Source organism: Triticum aestivum, chromosome 5B, assembly GCF_018294505.1.
Source record: "Triticum aestivum cultivar Chinese Spring chromosome 5B, IWGSC CS RefSeq v2.1, whole genome shotgun sequence".
Lineage (NCBI taxonomy): Eukaryota > Viridiplantae > Streptophyta > Magnoliopsida > Poales > Poaceae > Triticum > Triticum aestivum.
Window position 1 is genome coordinate 19187171 of NC_057807.1, and position 16704 is coordinate 19203874.

Genomic DNA, 16704 nt, shown 5'->3' on the forward strand with positions numbered 1-16704 from the left:
GACTTAGATGTGCAACACACGAAGTAACGTATTTCTTCAATCAATGAAGACTTGCCCTCTGAGAGTGAATACATTAACGTGGAATTTGACTTCCGAGCGCCACGATAATTGTGCGCCGTGTCTGGGTCTAATACTTCCTATACGGTGGGTAACGCCACTACCAAAACTTTTCGAAGATTTTCATATGGCGTCATGATTGCATTATCTTCGCATTTGGATTGTCTTCAACATTGGTTTATCTTCAAAATATATATCTTCGCAATGTTGATTTGTCTTCAATGATAATTATATATTTGCATGTGTGTTCTGTCCTTTATAGCATTTACTTATAGCTATGTCTTCATTTTGTTTTTTTCTGACCTAAGTGAATGTGATCGGACCCTAATCCCTTCTGTGCTACTCCCTCAAATTCTTTCTGTCTAAGTCATGTGCATTCTGTTGCCACTTGTTGAATATCTTCTCTGCGTCCTTGTCAGCAGAAGATACAGAGACACACATTTAAAACTGCTTTTAATGTTCTATCCTCTGCCTGAAAATCGGAGAAGCCGGAACAACCACCCGACAATCCTGGCGTGCGTGGGAACATAGATCAACTCCTGATAAGTTGCATGCACGCCACGTGTTCCTCAGATGTGAACCGCCAGGGGCACCTGCGTAATTGCGTTGCGCCGCACTCCTCCTTATAAATTCACACCCCTCGCGGTCAATATTCTTTCTTCCACCTCGCCACCTTGCTCAAACCCTAGCGCCTCCACTAGCTCGCGTCGATGCCAGAGACGAACGATTAGCTGCCGCGACTTCTTTGACGTAGCTCACGTCGACGCCGGCTGCGGACCTCTTCCTCTCTGCCGCCGCCGTACGTGTCTTCCGCCACCAAGTTAGGGCGTGGGAGATTGGACTGCTCGGCCTCCCATCTACATCGTCTAGCAGTTCATTTGTGGTAATTAAAACTTACTTTTTATAGTCTTTTTGATCTATCAAATCCATCCACTTCAACCAAAAGTGGTTTATACACTTCCAAATCTAGATCAATCTCTTTCGGAATCTCATATATTGCAAAGTATGTTCACTTATGCATCAAAACTAGTTAGATTCCTCACTTGTACCAACGTTTCTCAGGCTTCGCAAAGGTCTAAAGCCATTCATCTCCATGTCAACCATTCCAGAAGAAGATTCACAGCAATCCAGCGCAGTGGCACGTCAAGTGTTCCCTGAAGAGAATCATTCTGCGGATGTTCAAGCGTCTGAAGCTAATGTTGCTGAAGATATTACGGCTGCATCAGCCGAAGAAGAAGAAGAAAGAAGCCACACCCCCTGTTGTTGATCAAGTCATTCTTGAAGAGAATGTGATTGTGCCTAACCCTCCGGTTGTTGACCAAATGGAGGTTGAAAACAATGAGGCTGCCACCAACACTGCTACTGAAGCCAATGACCCTGTCATGGCTGAAGACAATGTGGAGCATGAAGCCAATGTGAACGCTGAAGCTACTGTGACGCCATTCATCACTGATGGCGTTGTTCCTCCACCACGGCCTCACACCATGGAAAGGGCCTTCGATCGTGACGGTCGGCTTGTCACTGTTTGTTGGCCAATTATGATTCCTCCTACCGCTCCAGGACCACAATATGACTATCATGTGGAGCGAAGGCCTCAAGTTCAAAAGCCAAAGCCGTGTCTGCCAAGGCTTCCAAGTGTTGTAACTACACAAGGCTCATTCAGCGTGCTCAGCTTCCGAGAAGACAATACATTCTTTGATAGTGCCAAGAACCCTTACAAGAAGCCAAAGATCTCATCTGACGGATTTTGGAGCCACCAACAATGAAGCTATTACTCTTGCATTCTGTACAATCAAGACCGGATTTTTCCGCATAGACGTCTGGATTGTGATGCTACGGCTGGGCTGCCATGTCTGGAAGAAGCCCTTGATTGCTTTAGGGATGTTGGTCTTCTGGCATTCTTCATTGATAAAGAGCACTAGAATGAAGAGCTCCTCCTGCAGTTCTATGCCACCTTACACATTCGAGGCTACAACAGGGATCCAAAGACTTGGATCCTTGAGTGGATGAAGGTGATGTGCGTCGTGAAGCCAAAGCTCAGGATATCATTGAGCTGACTTCCCTGCCCACTCCAGGTGAGTTATACGAACCTGGTTGTTCGCTTTATAAGAATGAACTACAGATCATCTTTCAGAGGCCAGAGCCGAACATGAGCCAAATGATTAGTATGATGAAGCCTTTGCCGCAAGATGCTGAATATCCAAAGGAATTCTTGGTTAAGGACATTGAGTATCTGCCATGCACAGTATATCACATTCTGAGGCATACTCTCTGGCCCATCAAAGGCCATTCATCTGAAGCCACACTTGAAGGCGCCATGAAGACTTTGGTATTCTATATCATCAATGGTATCAGATTCAACACCCAGGATTTCTTCATCAGACAACTTACTGCATCCGAGATTGATCTATTTGGTCTGAAGTTTTATGCTCCATGGGTAATGCGCTTGATTAAGCGTCATTGAACTGTTGACTATCGGCCATCAGCTCGCAATCACATTGTCTTTTTGCCTGATGTTGATATGTCTGTTGAAGCAATCTACCCCGAGCCTGCCAAGAAGCCCATCCACCTTCAGAATGCTGAGTTCCAGAGCTTCACATAGCCCATTGATGGTGTCCATGTGCCCAATGCTGCAACTCCTGCCTATCCTTTGGCTGGCAACCTGCACCTTCCGCACCGTGCAAATACCGAAGCCACTGCAAGCACTATTGCACAAAGGCCTCAGAAGCTTCCTCGTGTACTTAATGATCGTGAGCTTCTGGTGGCTTTACATCAAAAGCAGGACAAACATCATGACTGGCTAAAGCGTCAGATGCAGAGTATCTTGGTGGATGTCAATCGCATTCGCAACTTGGCCACCAAGAACTCATTTGTAGCCCATGAAGCCTGTCGTTGTTCTTGGAAGAGTCTCACCTTGCTCTGCGCTAAAGATGAACTTCGCGTGGATGGCTTCACAAAAAATTCAAGTTTGACTCCAGGCCTCCTCAAAATGCAAGTTGGCGTCGCACACCCTCCATTGAAGATTTTGAGTGCTCATCTTCGACTGCAACTGTTGTTGCGAGAGTCGTCGATGAAGAAGATGACGCCACTTCGCCGGTTCTCACTGCTCTTCATGATGATGCTGCACAAGGACCGTCTGCACCACCAAACTCCAATGTCGACCCTGCTGCTCCAACTTTGTCTCCACCTGGCAACGAGTAAATACTCTATGTCTTCAAACCTTTTTGGTCATTACTGACAAAAGGGGGAGAAGCATATGAGTTTATAGTCTTCAAAGCGGGTCCATATGGGTGGTTGCTTAATTTTTGCTAAGTTCTTACAACTCGCGTTCTAAAACTTTTGGCTTTTGAGTTGTAACACTTGAACTTGATGGTCGTCTGCTACTTTTGCTGCCACTTTGTGATGCGATGATAAATTCTGCATGAAGTCATTCTGCAGACGTCCATTTTCCATTATGCATATCATTATCTTCATTGTCCTTTTATATGCATGATGATTTGTCTTCACACTTTGAAGATGGCCTCCACAAAGCAAAACCCCATGTGCATTTGCATTCAAAAGCAAACTATTTATATGCACATCTTTAGGGGGAGCCTCGTCATATGTATGAAGACGATACTCACAACACTGAACTTTCACATACTTTTGTCCCTGTTGAAAACTTCAATCAGTTTGTCATCAATCACCAAAAAGGGGGAGATTGTATGTGCATCTAGTGCCACCCCTAGTTGGTTTTGGAGTATTGACGACAAACGTGGTTGAGGGACTAATGTGTTTGTGAGAATTGCAGGATAACACAGGTAGTGTCCCTCATTGATTCGGTTTACCTACCAGAGATGACCCCTAAAAATGTGTGAAGACATTGAAGACAATGGTGGTTTGTGAGGACATTCACAATGAAGATTATGACATGTGAAGCTATTCACTTGAAGACTATGGAGTGCGAAGACATAGTTGTTTTGTAGTTTCCTTTTCTTCTTATTGAGTCATAGGAACCACCGTACTATTAAGTGGGGTCCAAGTGAACAAAGTTAGAGTGACTAAAGTGATGCTCAACCAAATCCTATGTCTTTGAGTGAAGACAATGAGAGCAAATCTTATCCAGAGCTGGATGACTCCGCTTTGCTTGTAGCCCAAGCCAAGTTGTCGCGTGTGTTTGAAATCTAACCGTTGGACACGTGTCAGTTCCTTAGTGATCCAGGGTCATTTCAGACATATTAGGTCGGGTTGCCTCCTGGATATAAATATCCCACCCCCTACACCATAAATTGGTGGCTGCTTAGAGTTAGTACACGGCTTTTGTCATTTGAGAGCAACCCACCTCCGAAGCTTTTGAGAGAGAAATCCTTGCGAGGACAAAGCCCAAAACACCCAGAGCCAAAGAGTGTTAGGCATCACTGAAGTCTTTCCGTTCGCGTGAGCTGAAGACTCGTTACACTTGAGGACTGTGAATCCTCCAGCCGGTTAGGCGTCGTGTTCTGAGCATCCAAGAGTCATTGTGGATTGTCGGTGAACGAAGTCTGTGAAGGTTTGGAAGTCTACCTCGAAGACTTACCAGAATTATTGGGCGAGGACTGGGTGTCCTTAGCTCAAGGAGAATAAGGTGAAGACGCAGTCTTCTGAGTTAAAACTCAGCCTCCCAAACCAGACCTACAGTTGTCAAAGCAACTGGAACTGGTCTACCAAATCCTTGTCTTCGTCAAGCTACTGGTTCTATCCTCTTCTCTACTTACTTTAGAGTTGTCTTCGTGAAGTCATTGCTCGCCTGTCTGATCTGTTTGACTTCACACTAGGAAGACTATTATTTGTTTAGCTTCATACTATCTATCTTTCTGATCTTGTCTACCTAGTTGCAATTAGTCTTCGTGCCTTCATTATATTGTATGTTAGACTAATGCTTGCCTAGTGTAGCTTTCATTCCGCTGCTTACTATATAGGCTCAGTTTACCTTTTTGTCTTCAAAGCCATCGTGTTTTGAAGACTTTCATAAAAATCGCCTATTCACCCCCGCCCCCCTCTAGTCGCTATCTAGCACTTTCAAAAACTAATCTCCCAAGGTTGACACGATGCTTAACTCAGTCTAGCTCGTTTGGTTGACATGGTCAAAACCGGGGCCGGGCACTTGGTGTCGGTGGGGACTAGCAGATGTGCTTTCGACTACTACATCACATAGCATATATCAACGCAAAGTTTTTTTTCCACTTTGTTGGGAGAAAAAAATGCAAGTAGTGGTGAATGGTGCAAGGAGGATTTGGCTGCAATAATGTAGATAGATTTTGGACCTTGATAACTCCCGACCATTCCGTCTGGGGACATCCCATACCGAACGTGTAATTCGGTACGATACCTCACCCTCCCCGAACGGTTTCATTCGGGAGGAGAAGCCCTCCAATGTGAACGCCTCCCCAGCCCCTAACAACCCAAAATTAAAAACAAAACGACTAGTAACAAAATAAAAGAAGAAAAATTCCAAAAAAAATGTCGTGACAAAGAATCCTAGTTTTTTGCTTCGTTAAGTAAAAATATGCATCAACTTTCAAACACATAAAATTGCCATTCGTAAAAAAGATTATATTTTAACAAAACCCAAAAACAAGAAAAAAGTCGTGGCAATTGGCATCGTACAAACAAAAATAATTTCCATGGCAGATTCATAGCAAAAGAAATGCATGGTAATTTTAACTAAATTTACATATATTGCCATAATGATTTAGATAAATTTGTCATGTTAATAAATGTAAATTTGCCATGGAAAATAAATAGTAAACCTTGCCATGTCGATAAAAATTAAATATTGCCATGGGGAATTAGGTAAATTTGCCATGTTAATAAAGGTAAATTTGCCAAGGCAAATAAATACTAAAATTTTCCATGGCAATAAAAGTTAAACATTGCCATGAGTAATTAGGTAAATTTTTCATGTTAATAAAGGTAAATTTGTCATAGAAAATAAATAGTAAACTTGTCATGGCAATAAAAGTTAAATGTTGCCATGTTAATAAAGGTAAATTTTCCATGGCAAATAAATAGTAAAACTTGCCATGGCAATAAAAGTTAAATGTTACTATGTTAATAAAGGTAATTTTTTCATGGCAAAAAAAATAGTAAAACCTTGCCACGGCAATAAAAGTTAAATGTTGCCATGGGGATTTAGGTAAATTTGCCATGTTAGTAAAGGTAAATTTTTCATGGCAAATAAATAGTAAAAGCTTGCCATGGCAAAAGTTAAATATTGCCATGGGAATTTAGGTAGATTTGCCATGGCAAAAACAAAGGCACAAATTGCCATGGCTATAAAGTAAAATTTAATGGAAAAAAATATGAATTTTCATCCTGTTTTCATAATACTAAACTAAAGTAACCATATAATGTGTTTATGGCATGGCAAAAAATTTATAGTGCCGACATGGCAAAAAGCTATAATAGAGACATGGCAAATAACTATGAGAAAATTTTGGCATTGCAAAAGTAGTGCTAAACTTTTTTGCAATTGCAAAAATAGTGCTAAACTTTTTTACAATGGCAAAAAGCTTAGAAATTTACCATGGTAAAATAATGTGGCATGGCAAAAGTAGTAGTGGTGACATTAAAAAAACATGAATTTGCTTATGAACCAAAACAATATTTTCCATGTTCAAAAAATGTGGTGTTGCCCACACTAAAACAACCACCTCACCCCTCCAATATTTGCCAACCCCGTCCACAGGGAAAAAATGCCATCTAAGTAAGAAAGTTGACATGGTGTAACTACCATGATATTTTGCGTGCTTGTCTAGCCACTGCATCTGAGATAATCTTCAAAGATATATTCCCTCACTATTTTAAAACTGAAAAATGTTGGTCTTCCATGAACTTAAATTTCCATGATACACAAAAATCATAAAGGGATTCATCTTCCACATCTTGCACACAAAGTGAATGCAAGTAAAATTTCCATGTAAAAAGTGAATTCAACATTGTTGTTTAGACTACTACAAAATTGTCATGTTCCCATGACAGATAAAAATCCTAGTGGGTTCATCTTCCACGGCTTGCACACAAATGAACATCAAAATTGCCATGTGAGAATGAACTATCTAAATTTGATGGCATATTGGAATTTCAACTATCTAAATTACCATCTTCCACACTAAAACTGCCATGTAGAATCTCACACATTTGCATCATATATATAAGAATTTAGAACCGTGCATCAACTTCAGTGAGGAGGCTAGCGAAGTCACTAAAACATGTAATGCATACTGCTACTTAACGAATAACTCAACCAGCAGGGCGAAAAATCAGCCTTGAAGACGAAAAATGCCTAGAATTCAGAGGTTGTGCAAGCCATCGCCGCGTCCCCAGCTCATGTGTACCGCCTACCTCTATGGCGAATTCATGGGAGGCAGGTCGTCGCTCCCCCAGGAGTAGTACCTCCACCGCGACTCCTCCCAGCAGCGAGATCTAGTGGAGGGCTAGACCCCTCTCGACGGCGTGGTGGTGGTTCTCGTCAACAGCGCATCTCCTCGAGGGGGCTCAGTCTTGCCGGCGACCTACCTGCACATGATAGGATGGGAGGCCACGCATGGAAGCTGGAGCGGCTTCCACCATCGCTCGACGTCCTCCATAGCCGTCGGCTTCGCTCAAAAACTCGTGTGACGCCGGGAGCGCTAACCCTCACCCCTGTTGACAACTTAATCTAGTCGTTGGTAGCAGTAGCTTAGAAGCTTTCTTTCCTAGTTTTCAGCAAAGTTCAGTAGGCACAAGCCGCGTCTGTGCGTGCCATGCATGTAGGGCAAAGGACCCGGTCTTGGCGCTCGTGGGATGGCGCGAGTGTGAGCCAGATCGTGGAGCCGAGGTAGGATCTCTACCGGCCACCATTTTTTTCCTTGTAACAGAATAAGTAGTGAATGAGAAAGACAGAAAAGGTCACAACGTTTTACGCGACACAAAACCCCTGGTGTTCATCTTTGTCAGAGAGAGATCGAGAAACCAGGGATTCCTGACAATTGGCATCAGAGCCTTCTTCGATCCAAGGCGACCATGTCCAACGGCGGTGCACGCACACCGTCGACGCCACCCGACGGACAGGGCGGTGGACACGGTACCACCGGCGACACGGACGGAGCTGCGGCGCGGCCACGAGGGCGGAGCCGTGGTCGCAGCGTCGTCAGATGAGGCGGCAACGAGGTCATCGTCCACGAGCGCGTGGTGCGGGATCGCTCGAACTACGGCAGCAACATTGTCTACCCCACGCTGACGGCGACCAACTACATTGAGTGGGCCCTTGTTATGAAGATCAACCTGTGGGCGCAGGGTCTCTGGGAGGCCGTGTCCGGCATGGGCGAGCCGGGCGATCGAGAGGACATGGTGCCACTCTCGGCGCTGATTCGGGCGGCACCACCTGAGATGATGCCGGTGCTCGCCGTCAAGGACACCGCACACGAGGCGTGGGAGGCGATCCGTATGATGCGCGTGGGCGTGAACCGCGTGCGGGAGGCGATGGTGCAGCGGCTACGCAAAGAATTTGAGCAGATCGCCTTCAAGGAGGGTGAGTCGCTCGACGCTTTCGGCATGCGGATCACGGGCATCGTCAACAATCTCCGATCCCTTGGCGACGTGGTGGAGGAGACCAAGGTGGTGCATAAGTTCTTGCGCGAAGTACCTGCACAGTACGTCCAAATCGCGTGCTCGATCGAGACACTGCTCGACCTCAACAGCATGTCAGTGGAGGAGCTGATCGGGCGACTCCGATCGGCCACCGAGCGCTGCTCCATCACCACCCAGAACCACGGCGGCGAGCTTCTTCTCACAGAGAAGGAGTCGCTCGCACGCGCCAAGCACAAGGAGAGGGGGCAGGGCTCCAACTCCGGTGGCGGCAAGTACAAGGGCAAGCAGCAGCAGGGAACTGGGCACGGCGGCGAGCACCACAGGTAGCAGTCCAGGGATGGTCGCGACATGTCCAAGGTAAAATGTTACAACTGTAACAAGTACGCGAATCACTTCTCTAGGGACTGTCCCGAGCCTCAACGTGAGCGCAAGGAACGCACCAATCTGGTGCAAACGGAGGAGGAGCCGAAGGAGTTTGCGCTCTTCCTCGCCAGCATCTGCGTGCTCTCCATCACGGAGGGCACCAACGAGCATGTCCTGCTGAGCGAGGAGCGCTCCCAGGCCCGCATCGCTGCAGAAGGGGAAGGCTGCGACACGTCCTGGTTCCTGGACACGGGAGCCAGCAACCATATGTCTGGTCGCATGGACATCTTCTCTGACCTCGACACTGGCGTGCACGGCTCGGTCAAGCTGGGCGATGGCTCGGCGGTGGAAATCGAGGGGAGGGGAACGGTCCTCTTCGAGAGCCGCACGGGTGAGCATCTCGTTCTGTCAGAGGTCTACTTCATCCCTAGGCTGCAGAGCAACATCATCAGCATCGGCCAACTGGACGAGAACGACTACGACACTCGCATCACCCACGGCGTCCTGGAGCTGAGAGACCCGGAAGGGCGGCTGATCGCGCGAGCTCCGTGCACACAGGGCCGCTTGTACGTTCTATGCCTGAACCTGGCGCGCCCCGTGTGTCTGGCGGTGCACGGCAGCGAGGACGCGTGGCGCTGGCACACGCGGTACGGCCACATCGGCTTCCAGGCTCTGCGACGCCTTGCCCGCGAGGAGATGGTGCGTGGCCTGCCTCCGATTGACGAGGTGGACCGCGTCTGCGAGGCGTGCCTCGCCGGCAAGCAGCAACACGCGTCGTTCCTGCACCAGGCTCTGAACCGTGCGGAGACGATGCTAGAGCTGGTGCACGCGGACATCTGCGGCCCAATCTCTCCTCCTACACCGGGGGGGGGGAACGCTATTTCCTGCTGCTAGTCGATGACAAGAGCAGGTACATGTGGCTGCGGCTCCTTGCGACCAAGGACGAAGCAGAGACGGTGCTGAAGCAGTTCCAGGCGGCCACAGAGCTCGAGTCAGGGCACCGTCTGAAGGCACTGCGCACGGATCACAGAGGCGAGTTCACCTCCTCTAGCCTCGGGAGGTACTCCGCCGATCAGGGGGTGAAGAGACAGCTTAGGCTCCCTACTCGCCTCAGCAAAACGGCGTGGTCGAGCGGCGGAATCGGACCGTCGCCGGCATGGCACGCACTCTTCTGAAGGGAAAGGACGTCCCTGGGCGTTTTTGGGGCGAGGCAGTCACCACGGCTGTGTATCTGCTCAACCGCTCCACGACCAAGAGCGTGGCGAAGATGATGCCGTACGAAGCGTGGTGCGGCAAGCGGCCTATTGTCCATCATCTCCGGGTGTTTGGGTGCATCGCCCACGTCAAGACGACGCGCCCAAATGCAAAGAAACTGGATGAAAGGAGCCAGCTGATGGTGCTGCTCGGATATGAACCCGGCACCGCGGCGTACCGGGTGTACCATCCTGCGACAGGCAAGGTGCATGTCTCCAGAGACATCATCTTCGATGAGCAGGCCGGTTGGGACTGGAGCAAGCTCGAGGGGGCAGAGGCTTCAGCACCATCACAGGGTTCGTTCGTGATCGAGGAAGCGTACTGGCCCGCGGACACGTTCGACGTGGTGCCCATGACTCCGATGCCGCCAGCATCACCCTGCATGACCGCTGCAACGCCCACGCCCCCGAGCATGCAGCCTCCAATGACACCCAAGTCCACTGAGCAGGACTGGGAGACGAGTGCTGGACAAGCGGAACCCATCAATGTGCATCCTATGCGCACTCGTGCCAAGGAGGGAATTGTGCAGCCGAACACGCAGCTGGCTGACTATGTCCTGCTCACCGAGGAAGAAGAGCAGCACTTGTGTCTGCTAGCTGCAGAAGAACCAGCGTCGTACAGCGAGGCGAAGGCTGCGAAGGGCTGGTACGACGCCATGGAAGAGGAGATGCGGAGCATCGTCGACAACCATACCTGGGAGTTGTGCCAGCTCCCACCTGGGCACCGTGCCATTGGTCTGAAGTGGGTGTATAAGCTGAAGAAGGATGCCCGGGGGGCTGTGGTCAAGCACAAGGCAAGGCTGGTTGCAAAGGGGTATGTGCAGCGGCAAGGGATCGACTACGAAGAAGTGTTCGCGCCGGTCGCACGGATGGACTCAGTGTGCTTGCTGGTCGCCCTCGCCGCGCACCACGACTGGCAGGTGTACCACATGGACGTGAAGTCAGCGTTCCTGAACGGTGACCTGCTCGAGGAGGTATATGTGCAGCAACCGCCGGGCTACGTGAAGGCCGGAGAAGAAGGCAAGGTGCTGCGCCTCCGCAAGGCTCTGTATGGCCTGCGCCAAGCCCCGAGGGCGTGGAACGCGAAGCTGGATGACAGCCTGATCACACTTGGTTTCGAGCGCTGTCCGTCAGAGCATGTCGTGTACAGGAGGGGCACGGGAAGCTCACTTCTGCTCGTCGGGGTGTACGTGGATGATCTCATTATCACCGGCGTGAGCATGGAGGAGATCACGACTTTCAAGCTGCAGATGACCAAACTATTCCGCATGAGTGATCTGGGCAAGCTCAGTTTTTACCTTGGCATTGAGATACAGCAGGAGCCCGAGCGTATCACGCTCTATCAGCAGCAAACGCCAAGCGTCTGTTGGAGCGGGCTGGGCTGTCAGACTGCAACTCTCTCAGCACACCGATTCAACCAAGATTGAAGCTGAGCAAAGACGGCGTCGGGGACGCAGTCGACGTAACATACTACCGGAGCATCATCGGAGGTTTGCGGTACATGACGCATACACGGCCAGACATCAGTTTTGTAGTGGGTTATCTGAGCAGGTTCATGGAGGCCCCTGCTGCAGATCACTACGCCGCGGTGAAGAACCTGCTGCACTATATAGCAGGGACGCTGGAGTATGGATGCACATTCAAGCGTGGGAGTGGCGAGCCGAAGTTGACAGGGTTCAGTGACACCGATCATGCCGGGGATATTGTTGATCGGAAAAAGCACAACTGGCACTTTCTTCTTCCTTGGTGAAAGCCCCGTCAGCTGGCAGTCGTAGAAGCAACGGGTGGTAGCCATTTCCTCGTGCGAGGCCGAGTATGTTGCTGCCACTACTGCTGCGTGTCAAGGAATTTGGCTGGCACGGCTCCTCGGCGAGATCCTGAACGTGGAGACAGTGCCACCAAAACTGTTCGTCGACAACAAATCGGCGATCTCTCTGTCGAAGAATCCCGTCTTCCACGAGCGGAGCAAGCACATCAACATCCGGTACCATTTCATTCGGGAGTGCGTGGAGGAAGGGAAGATCAACATCGACTATGTTCGAACCAATGACCAACTTGCTGATACTCTGACGAAAGGACTTGGACGACTGGCGTTCCAGGAGATGAGGAGGAGGATCGGCATGACTGAAGTCCTTAGGAAATAAACCAGCCACGACAAGATTAGGGGGTGATTTGTTGACAACTTAATCTAGTCGTTGGTAGCAGTAGCGTAGAAGCTTTCTTTCCTAGTTTTCAGCAAAGTTCAGTAGGCACAAGCCGCGTCTGTGCGTGCCGTGCATGTAGGGCAAAGGACCCGGTCTTGGCGCTCATGGGATGGCGCGAGCGTGAGCCAGATCGTGGCGCCGAGGTAGGATCTCTACCGGCCACCGTTTTTTTCCTTGTAACAGAATAAGTAGTGAATGAGAAAGACAGAAAAGGTCGCAACGTTTTACGCGATGCAAAACCCCTGGTGTTCATCTTTGTCAGAGAGAGATCGAGAAACCAGGGATTCCTGACAACCCCCACCATTTCCAGCCGCCGCTGCCTGCTGGTGCTCCTGTTCGCACGACCGACGCGGGCTGTTGTCCACGCGTGAGGCGATGGGGGCAGCCACGACGGTGAGTTGCCCATCAATGCACGGCCGCGCCGGGGTGCCTCCTGGTGCTCCTGCTTGTGCGGCCGATGCGGGCCGACAGAGCACCTCCACGTGAAGCGCAACGGGGCAGCTGCGACGCGAGGTGCCCATCTATGCACGGCTGATGCGGGCTGAGCAACTACATGCATGGCGCGGCGCGGGGCGGCTGTGGCAGGGTGCGCCGCCCCTTGTTCCCGGATACACGGCCGCGTGGCCTCGTCGCGCGACAACGACGAAATTAGTGGTGGGGGTGGGGGAAAAGGGAGAGGGGGAGAGAGAGTGGTGGGCGGTGGTCTGCATAGTGATGAGGGGCTGAATGGATAAGAGGCGTGCAGCTGGCTGCGTTCGCGACGACGCGCAGTTTCTTCAAGCGAAAAAAAAAATCCGACATGGATAACCTCGTTGCTCTAAGATTCGTGCTGAAAATTTGACGGTGCGGGAGGCGTTGGGACCAAGGTCCAAAAATGCGGTATGTTCGGGAGTTATTGATTCTGTGGATTTTTGGGATGAGAAGAAAGATGATTCAGGTGAATCAAGAAAAAATAAATCTCCACATGGTGTGGAACCCACAACCTGTCGGAGATGAACGATCGAACCAACCGCCAGAGCAGAGAAGCCAAGTCGACCATATTTCGGCGGAGGAGTCCCTATGATCGAAGCTGCCAGGACGCCCGACCGTACGTCGGCGCCATGGACGCCGGGATAGCAACCGCGACGGATTTGTGGAGAGCTTTTCTTAGGGTGGATTTGCGCTCCAATTTGGTTTCCCCTCTTCTTGGATTCCAATATGGTTGGGCGCACTTCGGCGCACACGAGTCGCTCGACGAAATGCGGCGGCACTCGCACTTGGTCGAGGACGCCGGCCCGCTCCGCCTGGCTTCGCGATTCTGGAACAACCAGCGTAACCGCCAGTTCCATACCCCTATAAAGCCACCGGCGGCTTCGTCGGCCCTGCCGCCTCCTCTCACCTCCACCCTCCAGCCTCCCACCTCCAACCTCCGTGCCCCCTCCATCCTCCTCCCACCTCCAGCCTCCACCCGCCTCCGCGCCTGCCGCCATGGAAGCGGCACGCGTATTCCTCCCCCTTCCACGCCGCCCACCGGTACTCTTGCCTCTTCCTCCCCGCGCCCCGCTCCTTCTTGCGGCCAGGCTCCCGCCGCGTGCCATGACGGACCAGGAGCACGAGGAGGTGGTCAGGTGGCTGGCGAGGATCTACGGCTGGCTCAAGAAGGGGAAGAAGCTGGCAAAGGGCATGAGTCGCTTCACGGCCAGCTCTCCGTCGAGAATCAGTCGCACCCCGTCCTTCCCCGACCTGCGGGACTTGATCGAGCGGCTGGCTCGGAGGGCCGACGCCGTCACGCTAGCAGCACTACTCGGGGCGGCGCTGCTGCTCTACATTATCAGGAGGTCGGGCGCCGACGCCGACGAGGAGGAGGAGGAGGAGGGGATCGTCCTCACCGCGCGCCTTCCGCCATCGGCCCGGCGGCGCCTGGTCCTCATGACCCTGCCCTTGGTGCCCCGCGGACCCGGAGCACGGCGACCTCCGTGGGCGTGGAGCCTGCGCTTCGTCGGGCACGCTGCCGCAGCAGTACACCCACAGGTACGTATGCTGGATTCTTGCGGTTGCGGATTCTTGCCCTGTTGCGTGACATTCTTGCTCTTGATTCTTTCTTCGTGGCAGCGTCTCATCTTCCCAGCGAGACATGGCCGCACCGAGCAGATCCGCTTCTTGGCAGGGAGCCATGGCGTCCCCCAGCATCGCCCCATCTTCGCAGGGAGCCTTGGCCGCACCGCACCCAGCAGCGCCGCTTCTTGGCAGGGAGCCTTGGCCGCACCGCACCCAGCAGCGCCTATGCTCACCTCCTCCTTCCCCCCACCAGCAACGCGGTGAGAACCCCAAACCCAGTCCATCTATAGTTCCCAATGCCATACGGGATACGATCACAATTCGCAGCAGAACTGGATGCCTTGTTTACTTTGCCTATGGATATAGTAATAGATAGATAGTTGCAGGTTCTTCTGAACTTGTACATGTGGCAATTTCGTGGCTGTTTGATCAGGCTCTGAATTCTGTTTTAGACGCTTTTGATTTGGTTCTGCTGTTTGTGTTAACTGAATTTGAGCTTCAAAGGGTTGTCTGAATTCTGCAACGAGTTGGTGGCTCTGAATCCTGTTTTACAAGTTTCAGTCCAGCTTGAAAGGGTTGTCTGAACTTAAGCTTGAGAGGTCTTGTAAACTGAATTTAGTTCGTCTGTTTTGATTCAGAATTCCGAGAATTTAGTCTGACTGGATTGTTGGTCAGCTGCATTATCTGACTAGTTTTGTACAAATGCAGGTAGCCTAGAGAAGCTGCGACGCGAGGATACGCATGATGCAGGCGATAGGAAGTTCATAATCTCACAAGTTTCGCCGCCTCCGACGCAACGGCAATGAAAATGAACACCTACTTTTGCCTATAGATAGGTTGACATATATGGATACATAGATGCAGGTTCAGAATACAGGACAAGCAGTTCCCTCGCCCGTTTTTGGCTTTGCTGCTCGTCCAAGTAGACTTGTTTCAATTCTTGTTGAGAATTTAGATAGATGCAGGTTTCTGCTATAAACTTGATCAATTTTGCTGTTCTGACCTTGCGGGTCAAGTAGGATTCAGAACTATGGTAGATGCGCCTCGGATTCTTTGGTTTGTATTTCCGCATTATGATTAATCCCTGAAGATTGATCTAGTAGATTCTTTAGTAGCATGTTTTCTCTGAAGAAGTGGGTAATCCATAGTAAAAGATTGCTCTGTTCTGAAGAAATTTGCTTCGAGTTAGAATATCTGAAGAAGCGGGCACAGGTCTGCTCTGTAAACATCCTGCACCGGTTAGTAGATCGACTACTTGTTGCCACTACCTCTGTGTTTGTGGGGTCGCAGGGTGACAAATCAACAGCATACTTCGGAGTTTATTTATAAAATCCCACGTAAATTTAACGACTGCAATATATATGCTAAAAAAACAATTGTAAAATGTGATACAAATAATGAAAAAAATAGCACGCTACTTCGGCGTTATAGCGTTGCTGTAGCGTATCCGGAAGGGCCATTGTTATGTTTGAGCAATTTTGCTTATTACAGCGCTAATCGCGTTATAGCGCGCTATTTCCATGCTAAAAGTTGTAGCGTCATAGCGTTGTCACGTCATGCCTAAGCCTGAAGAAGAGAAAACAACAGTCGAGCCCCAGCGGCCCAAAACTACCGTCCACAGTCCACACCCCTCTCATTCTCAACGTTAGATGATCAGACCTAATGAACAACCAACCCCAGCTCATTCCCCTTCCCATATGAGCTTGAGCACCAGCGGCTGCGGTGGCTTCCACCAGCTCGACTCCGGCCAACACCGGAAGAGACGACGTCAGCCACGCCTCTGGCAATGGCGGCAACACCAGGTAATTCCTTTTCGAACTTCTTCCACCTTGTTGAGCTCATATTGCTGCTTGCTCATGGGTGTTCGCGTGCTCCTTCTACTGCCGGTGACTCGGGAAGAGCCGCGACTTTGGCCAGGTTGTGGCTACTTGCATCTACCATCAAAGGAGACGAGGGGGTGCGGTAGTGGAAGATGGGGAGCACCGGGACGCTGCTTTTTATGTGGTTAACTGGTAATGCATGTATTGCTTTTGGACAATTATTTAGCTGTTGAAATCCTTGAATTATGTGATATATTTGAAGACACTATTTTGAAATATAGCATGCTATAACTTGTGTAGCATCTAGAGAAGGGTCACGCTATATCTTGTAGCGCGCTATTTTTTGGTTAGATCCAAATGAATTTAATACTTTGAATGTCC

General features: G+C 50.1%; 1 protein-coding gene across 1 annotated transcript; it reads left to right on the top strand.

The window, feature by feature from the left end:
* Nucleotides 1-13466: 13466 nt before the first annotated feature.
* On the top strand, nucleotides 13467-15607 carry LOC123115474 (uncharacterized). The gene is made up of 3 exons (XM_044536626.1): nucleotides 13467-14476; nucleotides 14558-14763; nucleotides 15212-15607. Exons 1-3 carry the CDS (start codon nucleotides 13934-13936, stop codon nucleotides 15213-15215), a joined length of 753 nt encoding a protein of 250 aa, XP_044392561.1. The 5' UTR covers nucleotides 13467-13933; the 3' UTR covers nucleotides 15216-15607.
* The last annotated feature ends 1097 nt before the right edge of the window (nucleotides 15608-16704 follow it).